The following is a 12,948-nucleotide window of genomic DNA, read 5'->3' on the forward strand; positions in this document are numbered from 1 at the left end:
TAGATTAGGATCTCCTACCCGTCTGACGTGGCCCCTTTGTTCCACTTTCCACTCATCTTCTCCGTCCTTCCCCCTCCAATAAAGAGAGGAAGTAAGAGATGAGGAAAGCACGTGCGTGGCTCTGGGTAACCCGCAGGCATCGCTGTCCCAGGAAAGCGGAGCGCGGTCCCCTGCATCTGGTTCCAACACTTCATGGCAAATAGATGGGGAAACAATGGAAATGGTGACAGATCTTATTTTGGGGGGCTCCAAATCACTCCAGATAGTGACTGTAGCCAGGAAATTAAAAGACACTTGCTCCTTGGGAAAAACAGTTATGACCAACCTGCTTTATTAAAAAGCAGAGACATTACTATGCCAACAAAGGTTCGTCTAGTCAAATTTATAGTTTTTCCAGTAGTCATGTATGGATGTGAGAGTTGGATTATAAAGAAAGCTAAGAGCCGAAGAACTGAGGGTTTTGAACTGTGGTGTTGGAGAAGACTCTTGAGAATCCCTTGGACTGCAAGGAGATCCAACCAGTCCATCCTAAAGGAAATCAGTCCTGAATATTCTTTGGAAGGACTGATGCTGAGGCTGAAACTCCAATACATTGGCCACCTGATGCGAAGAGCTGGCTCATTAGGAAAGAGCCTGATGCTGGAAAAGATTGAAGGCAGGAGGAGAAGGGGACGACAGAGGATGAGATGGTTGGATGGCATCACCAACTCAATGGACAAGAGTTTGGATAAACTCTGGGAGTTGATGATGGAAAGGGAGGCCTGGTGTGCTGCGGTCGATGGGGTCGCAGAGTCGGACACCACTGAGCGACTGAACAGAACCGTCCCCCGCCCAGAACTACATTTTCCAGCAGGCCTTTCGCGGCTCCAGCTCCCGTGGGGCGCGAGGCGCATGCGCCGGGTGAGGCTCCGCCTTGGTCCCGAAGCCGCTCCTCCCTCCGAACAGGTTTCGCGTCGCCGCGGAGAGCCGGCGGATCTCCGGGCTGCGGCGGCGGTTCTCGGGGAGCTGCCTGTCGCGAACTCGAGCGGGCTTAGCTGTGCCTTAGCTCCGGTCAGGGCCATGATCCGCCAGGAGCTCTCCACATCCTACCAAGAGGTACACGCACGGCAGTGGCGGGGAGGGCGCTGCAGCACAGTTTGCTGCGAGGCGGAGCGGGTCTCGAGGGTCCGGGCGTTTTCTGGGGTGCCCGGGGTGGGGGGCTTCCGGGTGGGCAGAGCGCGCCGCCGAGGAGCGGTCGGGGGAGGGGTCCCTCGGCGTGCTGAGCTGCGGCGGAGCAGGAAGGAAGCGGGGGCGCGGAGCCTCCTCCGGAGGCGGCCGTGGCTGGGCCGAAGGATGGAGCCCCGGGGCCCCGGAGCCGCGACCCGTAACCAGCCGGTGACTGATTAAAAGCCTCGTCCGGACCCGGGCGGCAGCGCGGCCCGCCGGGCAGCACTCCGGGTCGCCTCGAGGACCGTGGGGTTCTTTGCAACAAGTGGAAGAACCCACGCCCTTCTTTCTCCCCGGCCGGAGTAGAGGCGCGCTGGGCGGCAGCTCACCTACATGCCGAGGGCCTCGTGGCCCCTCAGCTGCTAGCGGTAGCGATCATCACAGCCCGTCCGGATGGCCAGCAAGCTTTGAAAATGTGCTTTCTCCCACAGAGCTGCTTCTCGCTCCGCTCCGTTTCTCTCTCCTGTCTCACCTCCTCCCTCACCTCCTCCCACGACTGTAACTCTCACTTTCCAGTTCTTTGTCTCTTTTCTTGCCTGTCCTGAGCTACCGACAAGCGGTTCCATCTCTTCCCCCAGACCAGCTTCTCCTCTTGGCTCCAGCTCTCCTGTTCCTCCTCGAGGGTCCCAAACCCTGGTCACCTCCGGTGCTCTCCCCTCCCCTGTGCCCCTCACCGTGCCCCCCTCCCTTGGCAAGTTCAGGCAGCTTACATCTTCCATCCTCAGGTTTGAGTCCCTGATTCTGCCCTGATCACCTCTCCCTGCTTGGTGTCTCCCATACTGTGCACATTTGCTCAGGGTCCCTTAATCCTGGGCTTCCCTTGTGGCTCAGCTGGTAAAGAATCTGCCTGCAGTGTGGGAGACCTGGGTTCCATCCGGGGGTTGGGAAGATACCCTGGAGGAGGGAATGACTACCCACTCCAGTATTCTGGCCTGGAGAATTCCATGGACTATATGGTCCATGTGGTCGCAGAGAGTCTGATACAACTGGGCGGCTTTCACTTCACTACCCTGATTCCAGAGCATCGCTTTATACATACACCTGAAGCTGCCACTGGTGTGCCCAGAACGGTCCAGACTTCTTCACAAGCTCTGACAGCCCTGCAGCCCTATCCCGTCATCATCTCCTCACCCACCTAGGTTCTGACCACACTGGAAACTCACCATTTCAAAATGTGCTCCTGCTATGCTTGTGCTCACACTGCTGCTTCAAGTCCTTTGGTTAAAATTCCTTTATTTTACAAGGAGGGATCTCAAATCTCACGTGTTCCATGCAGTCTGACTTTCCAGACTAGTCTGAAGTTTCTGTCAGTCCCTCTCATGTGAGCTGCTGCTGCCTTGAGCAATACTGATCAATACTCATGTACATTTCACCCTTTGTAAATGATACTGTGTGGAGTCTGTAAAGCAGATGGCTTCGCCCTATAGTAAAAAGGGAAGTCAAGTTGAAAACAGATGATATATTTGCCTGAGGTTTGCCATTTTTTAATGCAGGATCTGAGCTAGAATCTGACTTTGGGACAAATTTCTGTGTTTCTCCTACCATTTCCTTTATCCCAGAGGAGCCTGTTGGATTTTAGCCAGTGCTTGGGATTTTGTGGCCCCTAGATTCTGTACCCAAGACAGTAGAGGAATCCTGGGGAATGAGTTGTGCCTTTTCCTGATTCTGCAAGTTTTCAGGTTTATAGGGAATAGAGCATAATGGATAAATACTACGACTTAAAAATTTTTTGATTTGTTTATTTTTGGCTCTGCCGGGTTGTGGATGCATGGGCTTTCGCTAGTTGCGGTGAGTGGGGGCTACTGCTCGTTGCGGTGCACAGGCTTCTCATGCTGGGGCTTCTCTTGCTGCTGAGCACAGGCTCTAGGCCGTGTAGGCGCAGTAGTTGCGGCTCCTGCGCTCTAGAGCACAGGCTCAGCACCTGTGCACGGGCTTAGTTGTTCTTGGCCTGTGGAATCTTCTCCAACCAGGGGTCGTACCCGTGCATGGGCAGATATATACTTCACCACTGAGCCACCAGGGAATCCCCAAATACTAGGACTTTTAAGTCAAAAAGCCCGAGTTCCTATCCTTGCCTCACCTCTTGCCATTTGTGTGGCTTTTGTCAAGTCACTTCTCTGAGCCTCCGGTTCATCTGTAAAATGAAGCTAGTGGTAGTCCTTATCTCATGGGGCTGTGAGGATTAGCTGAGTTAGTATGTAGGGTGCTTAGCTCAGTGCCTGGCAGTAGTGGCCCCTCAGTGAATGCTAGTTCTTGTTAACAGGGTGTGGCAGCTCCTGCTTCTGGGAAGCATTGGGGTCCTGGTTTACAGGACCCTGTCCCTCATCTGCACATAAACTCTACCGTCCTCTTCTCAAGCAGGGCTCCTAACACGTTTGCTAAAACATAGGCAGTTATCCTGCTTGCAGGGTCAAGGCCAAGGGTGGATTCAGTTTCTGTTTCCCCATGGTGGGAGATACTGGAAGGACCCCTCCCCTTGCCTTCCTCAGTGGCCCATTCTGAAGGTCCTGTCTCTCACCTTCAGAAGACGGCGGCCTCTTGACTCTTGCAGGCGTCATGCTGGAGAACTTGGCCAGGGCAGGGCAAGGAGGTGGGTTTATTATGGCTTCAGGTAGTCAGGAGGGGAGCTGGGTTAGGACCCTGTTAGGGTTATAGGCTGAACCTGTGTGAAGCTTGGATCCGAGAGTGCTGGGCCTTTCCAGGACTTGTACCTCCCTTTCCCTTTGGCCAGCGAGAGCCCTGGGGCCCTCTTGGTCTGTGTTCCCACTGGGGTCCTGGCTCTTGTGGTATGTTCTTTAAGCTCCTAGCCCTCTTTCATGTGTTGGTTTTCCTTTTCTTTTGGGCTTGGAAGACTTTAAACTAGAAGTTTTCCCTGATTCTAAAAGGTCAGGCGTGGAGGAGGAGATGGAAGAGTATTAGGTACGTAGAAGCTTTATTTTAGCTCAAGTCTCCTAGAGATGAATTTTTAATGAAAATGTCTTGAGGGACTTTCCTGGTGGTCCAGAGTTTAAGAATCCACGTGCCAATGCAGGAGACACAGGTTCAGTCCTTGGTCTGGGAGGATCTCACATGCCAGGAAGCAGCTAAGCCCACACACGGCAAGTACTGAGCCAGCGCGCCTGGAGCCTGTGATCTGGAACAAGCAAAGCCACCGCGATGAGGAGCCCCCACTTGTTTCAACTAGAGAAAAAGCCTGAGCAGCAGTGAAGTCCCAGCGCAGCCAGAAATAAATAAGTAAAATTATTTTTGAAAAAATGAGAAAAATATTAAAAAAGCGGAAAAAATCTTGAGACCTTGAGTGTTGACACTGGGAACCTAAGAAAATACTGGGAAAATCTATCCCTGCCCCCACCCTTCCAATCCAGGGGACTGCTGGCTGCCACCTGGAGTGAGACACTCTGGTCCTGGTGTTTCTTGCTCTTCTTAATACTGTGGAGCCTTGTTGGTTACCACTGTTCATTGTCCCCATTTGACAGGTGAGAACACTGAGGAAGTGAGGTGGAGGTTGCCTGCTGTTAGGCTGCTAATTAGCACCTGTCTCTGGGGTGGCCTGCCCTCCCCACTTTGTTCTGCATTTGCAGCCTGAGTTGGTGGACTTTAGCTCTGACGCCAACTTCACTGTTCCATCGTCTGCCTGAGCAGACACTAAGCTTGCATTTCCTCCTCTTCCGGAAAGTGACTAAGAGCGTGGGTTTTGGAACTAGACTAACTTGGATTTGGCTCCTGTCTCTGTGGCCATGGAAAGTCTTGTGAGTTGAATTGTGTTTCCTGAAAAGATACGTTGACGTCCTCACCCCCAGCACCTCAGAGAGTGACCTTATTTGGAAAGAGGGTTATTGCAGATGTACTTAGTTAAGACGAGGTTGTACTGGAGGAGAATGGCCCTTCATCAGCCTGCTCGGTGTTCTTATTAGAAGCATGACTGTGTGCAGACACAGACTCCATGTAAAGGTGGAGACGGCCTGGAGAGCGGGTGCACCTAAAAGCCAGGAAGCACGCGGAGTTGCTGGCATCACCTGGAGCTGGAAGAGAGGCGTGGGAGAGGTTCTCCGCCTCAGCCTTCAGAAGGAACCAGCCCTGCGACCATCTTGACTTCAGCTTGCTAGCCTCCATAACTATGAGGGGATAAATTAATTCCTGTTGTTTTCAGCCAGCTAGTTTGTGGTGCTTTGTTGTGGTAGCCCTGGAAGACTAACATATAAGAAGTTATTTGAAATTCCTGAACTTCATTGTATTCATCTGTAGAGCTGGTATAACATACCCTGCATCATGGGCTTCCCCGGTGGTGTTAGTGGTAAAGAACCCACCTGCCCGATCAGGAGACGTAAAGAGACATGGTTCTATTCCTGGGTATTCAGGAGACCTAAAGAGACACGGTTCGATCTTTGGGATGGGAAGGTCCCCTAGCGGAGGGCCTGGCAACCTACTGCAGTATTCTTGCCTGGAAAATCCCATGGACAGAGGAGCTCGTCCATGGGGTTGCAAAGAGTCAGATAGGACTGAAGCGACTTCACGTGCACGCATGCACATACCCTGCAATGTGTGCTTTTTTTTTTTTGATAATTAAGTGAGAAGCAGCCTCTGCTTTCTTGTTTTAGTCTAGAAAGGCAAAGCTGATGTAGCTGACTTCTTTGTGCTCTTTGTTCCTCCTTTTAGCTGAGTGAGGAGTTGGATCAGGTGGTTGAGAACTCAGAGCAAGCGGACGAGCGGGACAAGGAGACGGTCAAGGTCCAGGGTCCAGGGATCTTACCAGGTGAGTGGACTCAGCGCTGGGGGTGGACGTGCCCGGTGCTGAGCCATTGCTGCAGCTGCAGGCCCCAGTCCAGCCAGACACCTATGTCAGAGGAGTGGTCCTGCCTGGTGTTGGATCGCCAGTATCACCGTCATTTTGCAGCCATGCATATTGGATACAATGGGAGGGACTTTGGTTCTTTGCTTTTCTGTTTCTTTTTCCCTGGGAAGCTGTCGGCAGTTGAGCCTCTGATACCTGGGTCACTTCCCAGGGCCCTCTGGGAGATTATCTGGTAGGCTCATGTCTCTGACAAGAGGCCTCTTCAGTTTCGTCGCCCAGCTAGCTGGTCCCATCAGTAAGGTAGCATCCTGCAGAGCCTGGCAGTAACAACCTCTGGTACCTCCACCACCTCTTCCTCCTGCCTACACTCTGCTCCCTTAGCTTCCATAATGTGGCACTGTGCTTCTCAGACCACTCCTTGCAGCCTCTTTTGCAGTCACCCTCCCGCTCTTGGGTGTTAAATATTTGTCAGAGGCCTCCTTCTCGCAGTCTCTGGTGGGTGGCCTCGCCCAGGCCCCCTCCCTTGCCTCAGTCACTGTTTGCACACACGTGTCTGCCGTGGTTTTATCTCTGGCCCAGAGGTACCTTTTTACATATGCTGTGTACCCTGATTCCCAGGAGATGGCTCTGCCAAGATGTCCCAAAGTTCCCCCGAACTCCACATGTCCAAAATTGACCTCATGGTTTCCCCACTGCCAGCTTGACCCTCTCCCAGTGTTTCCTGTTTCCAGGGACAATGCCATCACCACCCAGTTGGATCTGAGAGTCATTCTTTTTTCCTTCCTTCCCCGCTTTCACTGCCCCTTGACCCTACTGACATTTTTCTTTAGGCCTCGCTCCGGGCTTTTTGGTTGTTTTATTCCTCTGCCTGGAGTTCTCTTCTGTCTGTCATTTAGTTAATGCATAATCGTCTTTCAGCTGTCAGCTCACTCTTTTTTTTTTCCTGCAAAGCCTTGTCTGACTGCCTGGCTAGATCACATCCACTGTGACTGGTGACCTCTGCGTCTCTGGCTGAGGGAATGGTGTAGGAGTTTGCCTGAATGTTGGGTTAATGTCTGTGTAGTCTACTAGACTATAAACCCCACCAAGGTGGAGACCAGTCCCTTTTGCTTCCCCATTCAGCTCTGGCCGTGCAATAAGGATTTGTTGAATGAATGCCTGAGTGAGTGAGTGAGTGAATGGAGTCCTGCCTGACTCCAGCTTCTTGGGTGGATTGAGGGGGGTGGGGTTCTGCTCCTCTGGATTCCCATATTTGGAGGGGTGGGGATGGGATTGGAAATTCTGTGATTGTGCCTAATCCTTAGAGAAGACTTTGTAGAAGGAAAGAGGCAGGAAGGGCGGCTAACATTTACTGACTGCTTCCCCTGGGCCAGGCTCTGTCATCCCCATGGCCCATCTAATTCTCATGACAGCCCTGTGAGGCAGTCATCCTCTTGGTTCCACTTGAGGCCCTAAGGCTCAGGGAGATTAAGTGCATTGTGGGAGAATCTTAACGCTGGCCTGCAGACTGACTGCATCAGGTGCTGTCTGACCCCAGATGCTTTCTACTGCACCTGTGATTTAAAAAAAAATAACTTACACATCCTTCTGTTAAATTCCAGTGTGCTAAAGCTTGTAGCAGGACTGCCCTGACTCTGACTCTGGACATTGCCTCCGAGGGAGACAATGCCCTGAGGTCCTAGGGAGAAGGTTTTGAAAGCCTTGTGTATTAGTTTCTATCTTTTCTGTAACAAATTACCACAAACTTAGTGACTTGAAACAGCTCAGATTTATTATCTGACAGTCCGGGAGGTCAGAAGTCCAAAATGAGTCTCCCTAGGCTAAAGTTAAGGTGTCAGCAGGCCGCAATGCCTTTCTGGAGGCTCCAGAGAAGAATCTGTTTTAGTGCCTTTTCCAGCGTCTCAGGGCTGCCTGCCTTTCTCAGCTCATGTCCCTTCTTCCACCTTCAGGTCTTTCTCAGATCTGCTCGTTCTGACACTGACTTCTGCCTCCCTCTTCCATGTTTAAAGAGCCCTTGTGATTATACTGGGCTCATCCAGGTAATCCAGAATCATTTCCCTGTTGTTGTTTTTTTTAATTAGTTATCTGTGCGTTTTTTGGTTGTGCTGGGTGTTTGTTGCTGCGTGTGGACTTTGTCTAGTTGTGGCGAGTAGGGGCTACTGTTCACTGCACTGACAGGCTTACGCGGCGGCTTCTCTCGTGTTTGAGCATGGGCTCTAGGTGCATGAGCTTTCCTAGTTGGCGGCTTGCGGAGCCCAGAGCACATGGGCTTCAGTAGTTGTGGCGCACAGGCTCAGTTGCCCCAAGGCATGTGGGTTCTTCCTGGACCAGGGATTGAACCCGTGTCCCCTGCATCGGCAGGTGGACTCTTAGCCACTGAATGGAAAGTCCCTTTTCCCCGTTTTAAGGTCAGAGAATCAGCAACTATAATCGCATCTTTGCCCTGTAACTTGCCGTAATTATAGGTTCCGAGCTTGAGGACGTGGACACCTGTGGTGGGTCATTATTTTGCCTGCTGCACCCTGCACGGCCCTCTTGCCCCGAGGCTGAAGAGGATGGATGGAGGCAGCAGGAAGAGGATGGAGGCCAGACTTGGAAGGCGAAGTTTCCTGTTGTGTTTCCTTTCAGAGATAAATGCCAGGCAAATGAGGACATGGCCATGATGACCTTCAACCTTAGCAGCCTCTCTTTCTGCCGCAGATTCCTGGGGCCTCAAAGCCTGAGACGAGGCAGAGCAGGAAGCCAGCCCCCAGGCAGAGCGGATTTTGGGTAGTTTGTTGGCCACCAAGAGCCTTCCCTGATTTTGGGAAACTCGGCTGGATGTGTGTCCTGTTTAGACTGTAGACAGCCCGGTGCTCAGAAGTCCCTTCAGCTGGTCTCAGCGGTGACTTTGACGATGTGGGGTATAACTTTCCGAGCCCGTGCTGTGCCTCTGAGTCCCCTCACGGTAATAAAACTGATGGTACTGATGATAGCAGCCACACCTGCTAGGTGCTTTCCTGTTCCAGGCCTGGGCGGGGCTTTCTGTATAGACTCTACCACTGCTTTATAATCCTCCTAGCCACGTTCTGAGGGAGATGTTTAGTCCCAGCTGATAGACAAACAGGGGCACAGAGAAGTACTGTGCTCCGACTGAATGAATAGCAGGGCTCCCGATGAACCCAGGCCTGTCTCTCTGAATGTATTCTGACTCTGGCTCAGTTGTTCCTGGATGAGGGGCTTTCTTGTCCCAAACTCCTGCCTGACATCCACCAGAGTCACTCACGGACTTCTTCATCTTTGCGCCAAATGCCAAAACCGCAAAGAAGGGGAGTGAGACGTGGCCTGCTTCCAGGAGCTCAGGCCATGTGGAGAGAGAAGGCAGGCTACCCCGAGAAGGACGTAACCCTCCTGCGGAGCCTGCCCTGAACAGCCGGATGGGGTCTGTTTCTCCCTGTTGCCTGCGTTCCTAGCGTTCATTACTCTTTTTTTGTAGCATTTAGCACAGCTGAGAGGGCACGTCTATCGACTGTAATTCTTCAGTTGTGTCAACCCCTTGGGCCTGCCCTGGAGTTCTGTGAGGCACGAAGGTCTTTCTGGTCTCTACTCCCGCTGTAATTCCAGTGCTTAGTAGCCTGGCCCTGTCTAGGAGCCCCGTGTATATCAGTGCTCTGGGAGAGGGAGGTGGGGCTTTCGAGCAGGAAAGCACCATATCTAAGCCAACTTGAATGAATGAGTGAACAAAGGCCAAAGAAGTGGTAGAGACAGGGGCTTCAGGAATGAATGAGCAAGGGCTAATTGGTGAAGGAAGTGGGATTAATCCAAAGGAAGGGTGATGTATGGGTGGAGAAGAAGGGCTGGCCAGGGAGGAGGGGTGGCATGTGCGAACACATAGAGGTGGGAATGAAAATAGGACATTTCAGAATCAGTGGGAAGCACGGCGGTTGCAACAGAGGGTTGGTGAGAGAAGCAGAGGGAGGTGAGGTAGGAAAGCCAGGCTGGGCCAGGCTGGGGGTGCGGTTTCAGCATTGGCGGTTTGGCCTTTCTCTAGGGAGCGGCAGTATTTAAAGGAATTAGAACAGAACAGTAAGGAATGAAGTGGGCATTTAAGGAAGGTGAGTGTGGCAGGGTGTGGGGCTGGATTAAGTTGAAGCAATCCAACTGTGGAAAATTCTTAAGGAGATGGGAATACCAGACCACATTACCTGCCTCCTGAGAAATCTATATGCAGGTCAAAAAGCAACAGTTAGAACTGGACATGGAACAACAGACTGGCTCAAAATCGGGGAAGGAGTCCATCAAGGCTATATATTTTCACCCTCCTTATTTAACTTATATGCAGAGTATATCATGGGAAATGCTGGGCTGCATGAAGCACAGCTGGAATCAAGATTGCTGGGAGAAATATCAGTAACCTCAGATATGCAGATGACACCACCCTTATGGCGGAAAGTGAAGAGGAACTAAAGAGCCTTTGATGAAAGTGAAAGAGGAGAGTGAAAAAGTTGGCTTGAAACTCAATATTCAGAAAACAAAGATCATGGCATCTGGTCCCATCACTTCATGGCAAATAGATGGGGAAACAATGGAAATAGTGAGAGACTTTATTTTTGGGGCTCCAAAATCACTGCAGATGATGACTGTAGCCATGAAATTAAAAGACACTTGCTTCTTGGAAGAAAAGTTATGACCAACCTAGACAGCATATTAAAAAGCAAGACATTACTTTGCCAACAAAGGTCCATCTAGTCAAAGCTATGGTTTTTCCAGTGGTCATGTATGGATGTGAGAGTTGGACTATAAATAAAGGTGAGTGCCAAAGAATTGATGCTTTTGAACTGTAGTGTTGAAGAAGACTCTTAAGAATCACTTGGGCCTCAAGGATATCAAACCAGTCAATCCTAAAGGAAATCAGTCCTTGAATTTTCATTGGAAAGACTGATGCTGAAGCTGAAACTCCGATACTTTGGCCACCTGATGTGAAGAACTGACTCCTTGGAAAAGAGCCTGATGCTGGGAAAGATTGAAGGCAGGAGGAGAAGGGGACGACAGAGGATGAGATGGTTGGATGGCATCACCAACTCAATGGACATGAGTTTGAGCAAGCTCAGGGAGTTGATGATGGATAGGGAAGCCTGGCGTGCTGCAGTTCATGGGGTCAGACTTGACTGAGCAACTGAACTGAACTGAAGGCAACTGTGCCATGTCAGAGGCGGGAGGCTGATATGATAGCCTGTTTTGATGTGGGGGAGAGGGAGAAGGAAGAATCAAAGAAGATTCTGAGGTTTGAAGCCAGGTGAGGAGAATAACATATAAAGGGGCAAGTGGCTGGATGAGAAGACAAGCTTCAGTGGGTGTGGTGTCTGGGTGGAGTTGGCCCAGAGGCAGTGAGAGCCACAGGACTGACAGGAGAGAGTTGAGGACTGAACCCATAGCGGGAGGTTTAGGGGCCTGGAAGAAAGCCAGGGACACAGAATGTGGAATAAGCAGGGAAGGGCCATGAGCTTTGGAAGAGTCCTCATTTGGAGGCCAGAAGAGGAGGTGGGCTGGAGCTCGGGGTAGCAAGACAGGAAGACAGTACAGGGATGCTGAGTGTTTAGCAGCCGAGGTTCGAGTTAAGCACCCGGCGTTCAGGATTGTATTCCCAGTGTTACTCTCTGAGGGAAGCAATTCGATGCCATAATGTGGTTAAAGCCTCAGTCTGTTCATTTCCTCTCTATCAGGGGAAGCACAACCGCTTATTATTCTTTTCAAAGGGAGAGATGAGACCGGACATGCTAATTGAATAAGCAGTTTATTGTATTAGGGATGTAATCAAATTGAGAACATTTGGTTAGTTAGTTCTCCACGGAAACAACTGTATATTAATAGAACAGACAAAGATAAGCAACCAAAGAAAAAATAAAGTAAATTGAACCTCATTAAAAACTTGCACACCAAAGGATATTATCACGAAAGTGAAAAGATAGCCCACAGGATGGGAGAAATTTTCAAATCATATATCTGATAAAGGACTTGTATTTAGCAATTATAAAGAACTCTTATAACTCTAATAAAAGACAACCCAGTTAAAAGTGGACAAAGAATGTGAATAATGTTTCTCTAAAGAAGGTATACAAATGACGGATAAACACATGAATAGATTCTCAACATTGTTAGTCTTTAGGGAAATTCAAATCTAAACCACAATGAGGTGTAATTTCATACCTACCAGGATGACTACAATCAAAAAGATGATGATAAGCAAGTTTTGGTGAGGATGTAGAGAAATGAGAAACCCCAGATGTTGCTGATGAAAATGTATTAATAAAATGGTGCAGCTACTGTGGAAAATAGTCTGGCAGTTCCTCAAAAGGTTTAAATATAGAGTTACCATATGACCCAGTGGTTCCACTCTTAGTTATATATCCAAGGGAAATGAAAACTGTATGTCCACACAAAAACTTGTAATGAATGCTTATAGCAGGATCATAATAGACAAAAAGTAGAAACAACACGAATGTCCATACACTGATGAGTGGATAAATGCTATGTTCACACAATGGAATATTATTGTGCAATAAATAGGAATGAAGGACTGATACATGTTAAGACATGGATGAATCTTCAAAACATTGTCACGTGAAAGAAGTCAGACACAAAAGGTCACATACAGTATGATTCCATTTATGAGACTTGCCTGGAATAGGTAAGTCCATAGCAACAGAAAGTAGACTGTTGGTTGCCAGGGACTAAGATAAAGATGGAGTGACTGCTAATGGGTATAGAGTTTCTTTTTGGGTAATGACAATGTTCTGTAATTAGATAGTGGTTGTGACTGTACGCTTTGTGAATATTTTAAAAACTACTGTATTCACTTTATAAAGGTCTGCTTTATGGAATATAAATTATATCTCAAAAAAACCAAAATGAAATTAAAACAACAAACCCATCACATCACTAAAAAGAAGAAAAGGATAAACAAAGAATTC

The 12,948-nt window shown here is 49.6% G+C and overlaps 1 protein-coding gene across 3 annotated transcripts in view; it reads left to right on the forward strand.

Annotated features, from left to right (window-relative positions):
- The first annotated feature begins 951 nt into the window (after positions 1-951).
- The window catches only part of PACC1 (proton activated chloride channel 1), a 32,876-nt gene continuing 20,879 nt past the window's right edge, over positions 952-12,948 (forward strand). For 2 of the 3 annotated variants that reach the window (XR_008200727.1, XM_052653640.1), the window contains exons 1-2: positions 952-1,095; positions 5,863-5,959. Coding sequence is in view for 1 of the 3 variants with exons in the window: in XM_052653640.1 (XP_052509600.1) it covers positions 1,060-1,095; positions 5,863-5,959 (133 nt within the window). In the remaining 2 variants the exon portion in view is untranslated. Of the gene's footprint in view, positions 1,096-5,862; positions 5,960-7,947; positions 8,038-8,463; positions 8,976-12,948 lie in introns of those variants that run through there. The other variant, XR_008200728.1, reaches the window with a different exon arrangement.

This window comes from Budorcas taxicolor, chromosome 16 (assembly GCF_023091745.1).
Source record: "Budorcas taxicolor isolate Tak-1 chromosome 16, Takin1.1, whole genome shotgun sequence".
Lineage (NCBI taxonomy): Eukaryota > Metazoa > Chordata > Mammalia > Artiodactyla > Bovidae > Budorcas > Budorcas taxicolor.